We start from the raw sequence: 10265 nt of genomic DNA on the forward strand, positions 1-10265 counted from the left end.
TGTCCACGTTGTGCTAAATCTCACCGAGTCGTAGAATGCAATCAGTTTGGTAATATGACTATTTCGCAACGCTATGAAGTTTTACGTAAAAAACTTTTATGCTTTTCCTGTTTTGGACCACACGCTCGATCGACATGTTCTTTTAAATTTTCATGCAGACATTGTGGTTCCAAAGCCCATCATACCATGCTTCATAATGATAGTAAAGCCAATATTCCTCCTATATCATCTGCCAGTGAGCCTACCGTTGCACTGTCAGGTAATATTATGCCTTCGCCGTCTGTACATCAGCATAAGCAAAATCTATTGGGAACTGCTATAGTTAGTATTCCTGATGTATTTGGTCATCATCATGATGTCCGAGTTTTAATTGATCCAGGAAGTATGATCAATATTATTTCCCAATCACTAAAGGATCGCCTTACTTTACCAATGACAGCGTCTTACAATCGCATCTCGGGTATAGGATCCGGGAAACCCCAACCAGCCAAAGGTACTGTTGTTTGTACTGTCAACTCAAAACATAGTCCGTTCTCTATCACCGTTGAAGCGGCTGTGTTACCAACCATAGCAACTAAAATTCCTGCCGTCCCAGTTGTACAAAATATTGTCAATAAACTTTCTCAGCTACAACTTGCCGATCCTCAGTTCTATAGCCCTGCTTCGGTTGAGATGCTCATCGGAGCACAACATTACGCCAACCTTCTGACTTCGGAACCTGTAGTTCCAGGTCATCCCTCTCTGGTTCCATCCATGTTCGGAACACTTGTTATGGGTGAATGTCCATCGATGTCATCGAATGAGTATCAATGAATATTGGATAATGCACTCTGACCCAGACCTTTCGTACCAGTTACAGAAGTTTTGGGAAGTTGAAGAATTGCCTGTCAAAACTCCGTTGAACCCAGAAGATGTTAAATGTGAGGAACACTTTGTCAAAACTCATCGCCGTGATTCCGATGGAGCTTATATTGTACGATTGCCCTTTCGTAATGGTGAAGCTCCGGAGCTAGGTGATAGCCGTGTCTCTGCACTAAATCGTCTAACTAAATTAGAAAAACGTTTAGAAAAACAGCCTACGTTTAAAGATTTGTACCATGCAAATCTTCAAGATTATCTCAGTTCTGGTCACATGGTACTTGCCGAGAAGAACTCGTCTTATGTTTTGACCCATCATGGAGTTACGAAAGATAGCTCCACAACTAAAGTTAGAGTTGTATTTAACCCTGCTGAGAAAACCAATGCCACCTTCCCTTCTTTAAATGAGACTTTATTAGCCGGTCCTAAGCTTCAAAACAGTATTAACGATATTGTTTTGAATTTCCGCTTGCACCGAGTTGCTATCACAGGAGATGTAAAACAAATGTATAGAGCCATCAAATTGGATGCAAGAGATAGTAAATTTCAGCAGATATTGTGGCGTTTCGATCCCTCTCAACCTGTACAACAGTATGAAATAACCCGTGTTTGTTTTGGCAAAGCTCGCCTTACCATGCCCTCCGTGTGATGAAACAATTAATTCAAGACGAAGGATTTAAATATCCGACTGCTGCTAAAGTTCTAGAAACTGACATGTATATCGATGATGTGTGTACCGGAGCTTCCTCAATTGCTGAAGCCCGTCAGCTACGTGCCGACTTATCTGCTTTGTTATCGACGGCTGGGTTTGAGTTAAGAAAATGGGCAAGCTCTCATGCCGCCGTTCTAAGTGACCTACCTCACGAATATAAGGAAAAGCCTCACAAATTTGGTGACATTGAAACTGTTCAAGTTCTTGGAATTCAATGGATATCTGAGGATGATGTATTTTGCTATCGAATTGAAACCATCCCTAATTGAAACCACCACTAAACGCCAAGTTTTATCACAAATTGCCCGTACCTATGATTTACCAGGATTTTTGGGACCTGTAGTTATCTGGATGAAGATATTGATGCAAAAAAATCTGGCTACAAGGAATCGACTGGGATGATCCTTTACCGTCTCGTATGATTGATCAATGGAGTCAGTTTGCCAAAGAAATGCCTTGCCTTCAAACCATCAAAATTCCACGTTCTCGTTCCATCAAAATTTCACGTCGTTTTTCTCGACACTTACATTCATCCACCCGAGCTTGTTGGGTTTTCTGATGCCTCTAGCTCTGCAATGGCTGCTGCTGTCTATTTGCGAGTCGTTTGTTCGGATCAACGCGTGTTGATTAGCTTGATCCGTGCTAAAACTAAAGTCGCTCCAGTAAAACCAGTCACTATTCCCCGCCTTGAGTTAAATGCCAGCTGCATGCTTGCTAAGATTATAGAATCTTTATTGCCACTCCGCGCTCGTCTTCATATAGAAAAGCTTTACCTATTTACAGATTCAATGGTAGTTTTGTCATGGCTACGAACCCCTGCTCATTTACTCAAGGTTTTCGTTGCTAATCGTGTTGTTAACATTTTAGATCGGACTTTACCATCTCAATGGTTCCATGTTCCAACAGCTGATAACCCTGCCGATATTGCCAGTCGTGGCTGTATACCAAGTCAGCTTGTAAACCATAAGTTGTGGTGGTCAGGTCCCGATTTTTTGCGCCAAGATTTTTCTTTATGGCCAAGCCAAGATGTAGCCTCGGTTCCTGACCTGCCCGACCTAAAAGAGGTTGGCCCATCATTGATAGGCCATGTTACAGGTGGAGATGATGGTGTTGTTCTTCTTCTAGAACGTTTCTCATCTCTTGTTAGAGCCAAGCGAGTTATAGCATGGATGTTGAGATTTAAGAAAAACACTTCGCTTCCCAAGGAACAACGTAATTTCCAGTAATTCCATATAACAATCGTATCATATCCCTCGGGTGCGTGAACTTGTTCGTAAAATCATTTTCAAATGTACTCATTGTGTCCGTTTTATTGCCAAGCCCAATCAGCCATTTATGTCCAGTTTGCCTGCGTCACGTTTCGTTCAAGGTCGACCCTTTGTTCATACTGGGGTAGATCTAGCCGGACCATATCCCATAAAAGATGGATCTCGACGAAATAGTCCAATTAATAAGTGTTATTTTGCCCTTTTTGTGTGCTTCTCAACGAAAGCTATTCACCTTGAGCTATTATCATCTCTCTCTACCGACTGTTTTCTTGCCGCTCTAGATCGTTTTATTGCGAGAAGAGGTTTGCCCAAAACTATGTTTTCTGATCGAGGTACGAACTTTGTAGGTGCGTCTCGAGTTCTGGAAGAAACTTTTCAATTTGTCAGAGAAAATAGTAAGATTTTTTCGGATTACCTTTTGGGACGGGAAATCGAGTGGGTTTTTAACGCTCCAGCACACCCGTCAGCCGGTGGTTTGTGGGAAGCCGGGGTAAAGTCGGTTAAACACCACTTAAAACGTCTCTTCTGATAGAGCCTTGCTATACGAAGAATTGTGTACCCTTCTTGCGCGCATCGAGGCCATCCTGAACTCATGTCCGTTGGGTATTTCTGCCTCTTGTCCCATTGACGATATTTCTTGCCTAACTCCTGGTCATTTTTTGATCGGAGCCCCGTTATTGTCTCGCCCTGAACGAGACATTACCAATGTACCCTCCAATCGTATCCCAAGGTGGGAACTATTGCGTCAAGTGTCCCAACATTTCTGGAAACGGTGGTCCCGTGAATATCTGCACACTTTAATTCAACGACAAAAGTGGTGGGACCACGTTGAGATGTAAAAGTGGATGATGTCGTGGTTATCATGGTCGAAAACCAGCCCCCGATCAAATGGCCATTGGCAAGAATTACTGAACTGTTGCCGGCGAAAGATGGAGTAGTTCGCATCGTTAAGTTGCGAACTAGTTCCGGCCATCTCACCCGACCCGTTCGTAAATTGTTGGTACTCCCTGTCCTTCCGTAAAATTATACAGTCCACTTAGTGTTTCCTGTGTCCCGTTTCCTGTTAAATGTTCCCATGTCCCGTGCTTTATTTTAATTTGAATTTCGAGTTTTGTAAAAGTGCCAAATGCTATCGCTATAGCATCTTTATTTGAATTTGTAATTGTTTTAAATATGGTTTGCCAATCGCCGATTTCACAATTGTCTAAATGGTTAAAGGTGCAATCCATTGCAGTTGAAAAATGTTCATTTTGGTGGGGGGGGGGGGTAATGTATGGACTTTCCTTATGGTACGGATCCCTTAACCATTCCCTTTACACTGGTGCCCACACAAACGCATAATGCGCAAATTATGTGCGTGATCTAGACACACTTTTAATCAATATACATTATTGATCGTTGTGGTGTGTTGAAAGCCAGTTTACTCAATATACGTTTTGATCGTTGAGTTAAGAACCAGTTTAAACAGTATACGTGTTATATAAAGTTTTTATGTGTTTCATGGACGATATCGCGCCAATATAATAATTTAAATTAGATATAATTAGTTATGTTTTCCAAGGAATAATAATAAGGTAAGCACCAGCTAATTTTCCTAATTTGATTTTCGTACCCAACAGTATACATAGAGGTCCTTTATGACTGGACTAAGTATAAATAAGCCAAAAATGATCAAATTTGACATTTTTTGATAGAAAAAACATTTTTTGAAAATTTCCGATTTTACAACTAGAATGTCATGACTATACAAATCATTGAAATTTTGATCCAAGTTAGTCAAAATGTATACATAGAGGTCCTTTATGACTGGACTAAGTATAAATAAGCCAAAAATGTTCAAATTTGACATTTTTCGATAGAAAAAACATTTTTTGAAAATTTTCGATTTTTCAACATGAGAGTCATGACTATACAAATCATTGAAATTTTGATCCAAGTAAGTCAAAATGTATACATAGAGGTCGTTTATGACTGGACTAAGTATAAATAAGCCAAAAATGATCAAATTTGACATTTTTCGATAGAAAAAACATTTTTTGAAAATTTTCGATTTTTCAACATGAGAGTCATGACTATACAAATCATTGAAATTTTTATCCAAGTAAGTCAAAATGTATACATAGAGATCCTTTATGACTGGACTAACTATAAATAAGAAAAAAATGATCAAATTTGACATTTTTCGATAGAAAAAACATTTTTTGAAAATTACCGATTTTACAACTAGAATGTCATGACTATACAAATCATTGAAATTTTGATCCAAGTAAGTCAAAATGTATACATAGAGGTCGTTTATGACTAGACTAAGTATAAATAAGCCAAAAATGATCAAATTTGACATTTTTCGATAGAAAAAAACATTTTTTGAAAATTTTCGATTATTCAACATGAGAGTCATGACTATACAAATCATTGAAATTTTGATCCAAGTAAGTCAAAATGTATACAAAGAGGTCGTTTATGACTGGACTAAATATAAATAAGCCAAAAATAATCAAATTTGACATTTTTCGACAGAAAAAACATTTTTTGAAAATTTCCGATTGTACAACATGAGAGTCATGACTATACAAATCATTGAAATTTTGATCCAAGAAAGTCAAAATGTATACTTAGAGGTCCTTTATGACTGGACTAAGTATAAATAAGCCAAAAATGATCAAATTTGACATTTTTTGATAGAAAAAACATTTTTTGAAAATTTCCGATTTTACAACTAGAATGTCATGACTATACAAATCATTGAAATTTTGATCCAAGTTAGTCAAAATGTATACATAGAGGTCCTTTATGACTGGACTAAGTATAAATAAGCCAAAAATGTTCAAATTTGACATTTTTCGATAGAAAGAACATTTTTCAAAATTTCCGATTTTACAACTAGAATGTCATGACTATACAAATCATTGAAATTTTGATCCAAGTAAGTCAAAATGTATACATAGAGGTCCTTTATGACTGGACTAAGTATAAATAAGCCAAAAATTATCAAATTTGCCATTTATCGATAGAAAAAACATTTTTTGAAAATTTTCGATTTTTCAACATGAGAGTCATGACTATACAAATCATTGAAATTTTGATCCAAGTAAGTCAAAATGTATACATAGAGGTCGTTTATGACTGGACTAAGTATAAATATGCCAAAAATGATCAAATTTGACATTTTTCGATAGAAAAAACATTTTTTGAAAATTTCCGATTTTACAACTAGAATGTCATGACTATACAAATCATTGAAATTTTGATCCAAGTAAGTCAAAATGTATACACACAGGTCCTTTATGACTGGACTAAGTATAAATAATCCAAAAATGATCAAATTTGACATTTTTCGATAGAAAAAACATTTTTTGAAAATTTTCGATTTTTCAACAGGAGAGTCATGACTATACAAATCATTGAAATTTTGATCCAAGTAAGTCAAAATGTATACAAAGATTTCGTTTATGACTGGACTAAATATAAATAAGCCAAAAATAATCAAATTTGACATTTTTCGATAGAAAAAACATTTTTTGAAAATTTCCGATTTTACAACTAGAATGTCATGACTATACAAATCATTGAAATTTTGATCCAAGTAAGTCAAAATGTATACATAGAGGTCGTTTATGACTGGACTAAGTATAAATAAGCCAAAAATGATCAAATTTGACATTTTTCGATAGAAAAAACATTTTTTGAAAATTTTCGATTTTCCAACTAGAATGTCATGACTATACAAATCATTGAAATTTTGATCCAAGTAAGTCAAAATGTATACATAGAGATCCGTTATGACTGGACTAAGTATAAATAAGCCAAAAATGATCAAATTTGACATTTTTCGATAGAAAAAACATTTTTTGAAAATTTTCGATTATTCAACATGAGAGTCATGACTATACAAATCATTGAAATTTTGATCCAAGTAAGTCGAAATGTATACAAAGAGGTCCTTTATGACTGGACTAAGTATAAATAAGCCAAAAATGATCAAATTTGACATTTTTCGATAGAAAAAACATTTTTTGAAAATTTTCGATTTTTCAACATAAGAGTCATGACATTACAAATCATTGAAATTTTGATCCAAGAAAGTCAAAATGTATACTTAGAGGTCGTTTATGACTGGAGTAAGTAAACATAAGCCAAAAATGATCAAATTTGACATTTTTCGATAGAAAAAACATTTTTTGAAAATTTTCGATTTTACAACTAGAATATTATGACTATACAAATCATTAACATTTTGATCCAAGTAAGTCAAAATGTATACATAGAGGTAGTTTATGACTGGACTAAGTATAAATAAGCCAAAAATGATCAAATTTGACATTTTTCGATAGAAAGAACATTTTTGAAAATTTCCGATTTTACAACTAGAATGTCATGACTATACAAATCATTGAAATTTTGATCCAAGTAAGTCAAAATGTATACATAGAGGTCCTTTATGACTGGACTAAGTATAAATAAGACAAAAATTATCAAATTTGACATTTATCGATAGAAAAAACATTTTTTGAAAATTTTCGATTTTTCAACATGAGAGTCATGACTATACAAATCTTTGAAATTTTGATCCAAGTAAGTCAAAATGTATACATAGAGGTCGTTTATGACTGGACTAAGTATAAATATGCCAAAAATGATCAAATTTGACATTTTTCGATAGAAAAAACATTTTTTGAAAATTTCCGATTTTACAACCAGAATGTCATGACTATACAAATCATTGAAATTTTGATCCAAGTAAGTCAAAATGTATACAAACAGGTCCTTTATGACTGGACTAAGTATAAATAAGCCAAAAAATATCAAATTTGACATTTTTCGATAGAAAAAACATTTTTTGAAAATTTTCGATTTTTCAACATGAGAGTCATGACTTTACAAATCATTGAAATTTTGATCCAAGTAAGTCAAAATGTATACATAGAGGTCCTTTATGACTGGACTAAGTATAAATAAGACAAAAATTATCAAATTTGACATTTATCGATAGAAAAAACATTTTTTGAAAATTTTCGATTTTTCAACATGAGAGTCATGACTATACAAATCTTTGAAATTTTGATCCAAGTAAGTCAAAATGTATACATAGAGGTCGTTTATGACTGGACTAAGTATAAATATGCCAAAAATGATCAAATTTGACATTTTTCGATAGAAAAAACATTTTTTGAAAATTTCCGATTTTACAACCAGAATGTCATGACTATACAAATCATTGAAATTTTGATCCAAGTAAGTCAAAATGTATACATACAGGTCCTTTATGACTGGACTAAGTATAAATAAGCCAAAAAATATCAAATTTGACATTTTTCGATAGAAAAAACATTTTTTGAAAATTTTCGATTTTTCAACATGAGAATCATGACTATACAAATCATTGAAATTTTGATCCAAGTAAGTCAAAATGTATACATAAAGGTCGTTTATGAGTGGACTAAGTATAAATAAGACAAAAATGATCAAATTTGACACTTTTCGATAGAAAAAACATTTTTTGAAAATTTTCGATATTTCAACATGAGAGTCATGACTATACAAATCATTGAAATTTTGATCCAAGTAAGTCAAAATGTATACATAGAGGTCCTTTATGACTGAACTAAGTATGAATAAGCCAAAAATGATCAAATTTGACATTTTTCGATAGAAAAAACATTTTTTGAAAATTTTCGATTTTTCAACATGAGAGTCATGACAATACAAATCATTGAAATTTTGATCCATGTAAGTCAAAATGTATACATAGAGGTCGTTTATGACTGGACTTAGTATAAATAAGCCAAAAATGATCAAATTTGACATTTTTCGATAGAAAAAACATTTTTTGAAAATTTTCGATTTTCCAACTAGAATGTCATGACTAAACAAATCATTGAAATTTTTATCTAAGTAAGTCAAAATGTATACATAGAGATCCGTTATGACTGGACTAAGTATAAATAAGCCAAAAATGATCAAATTTGACATTTTTCGATAGAAAAAACATTTTTTGAAAATTTTCGATTTTTCAACATAAGAGTCATGACATTACAAATCATTGAAATTTTGATCCAAGAAAGTCAAAATGTATACTTAGAGGTCGTTTATGACTGGACTAAGTATAAATAAGCCAAAAATGATCAAATTTGACATTTTTTGATAGAAAAAACATTTTTTGAAAATTTCCGATTTTACAACTAGAATGTCATGACTATACAAATCATTAACATTTTGATCCAAGTAAGTCAAAATGTATACATAGGGGTAGTTTATGACTGGACTAAGTATAAATAAGCCAAAAATGATCAAATTTGACATTTTTCGATAGAAAGAACATTTTTCAAAATTTCCGATTTTACAACTAGAATGTCATGACTATACAAATCATTGAAATTTTGATCCAAGTAAGTCAAAATGTATACATAGAGGTCCTTTATGACTGGACTAAGTATAAATAAGCCAAAAATTATCAAATTTGACATTTATCGATAGAAAAAACATTTTTTGAAAATTTTCGATTTTTCAACATGAGAGTCATGACTATACAAATCATTGAAATTTTGATCCAAGTAAGTCAAAATGTATACATAGAGGTCGTTTATGACTGGACTAAGTATAAATATGCCAAAAATGATCAAATTTGACATTTTTCGATAGAAAAAACATTTTTTGAAAATTTCCGATTTTACAACTAGAATGTCATGACTATACAAATCATTGAAATTTTGATCCAAGTAAGTCAAAATGTATACATACAGGTCCTTTATGACTGGACTAAGTATAAATAAGCCAAAAATGATCAAATTTGACATTTTTCGATAGAAAAAACATTTTTGAAAATTTTCGATTTTTCAACATGAGAGTCATGACTATACAAATCATTGAAATTTTGATCCAAGTAAGTTAAAATGTATACAAAGAGGTCGTTTATGACTGGACTAAATATAAATAAGCCAAAAATAATCAAATTTGACATTTTTCGATAGAAAAAACATTTTTTGAAAATTTCCGATTTTACAACTAGAATGTCATGACTATACAAATCATTGAAATTTTGATCCAAGTAAGTCAAAATGTATACATAGAGATCCGTTATGACTGGACTAAGTATAAATAAGCCAAAAATGATCAAATTTGACATTTTTCGATAGATAAAACATTTTTTGAAAATTTTCGATTATTCAACGTGAGAGTCATGACTATACAAATCATTGAAATTTTGATCCAAGTAAGTCGAAATGTATACAAAGAGGTCCTTTATGACTGGACTAAGTATAAATAAGCCAAAAATGATCAAATTTGACATTTTTCGATAGAAAAAACATTTTTTGAAAATTTTCGATTTTTCAACATAAGAGTCATGACATTACAAATCATTGAAATTTTGATCCAAGAAAGTCAAAATGTATACTTAGAGGTCGTTTATGACTGGACTAAGTAAA

The 10265-nt window shown here is 33.1% G+C and overlaps 1 protein-coding gene across 1 annotated transcript; it reads left to right on the top strand.

The window, feature by feature from the left end:
* Positions 1 to 823: 823 nt before the first annotated feature.
* Positions 824 to 1507, top strand: LOC123304835. The gene has a single exon (XM_044886401.1). The coding sequence runs from the start codon at positions 824 to 826 to the stop codon at positions 1505 to 1507; it is 684 nt and encodes a 227-aa protein (XP_044742336.1).
* The last annotated feature ends 8758 nt before the right edge of the window (positions 1508 to 10265 follow it).

The sequence above is a fragment of the Chrysoperla carnea genome, unplaced genomic scaffold, assembly GCF_905475395.1.
Source record: "Chrysoperla carnea unplaced genomic scaffold, inChrCarn1.1, whole genome shotgun sequence".
In the NCBI taxonomy this organism is placed as follows: domain Eukaryota; kingdom Metazoa; phylum Arthropoda; class Insecta; order Neuroptera; family Chrysopidae; genus Chrysoperla; species Chrysoperla carnea.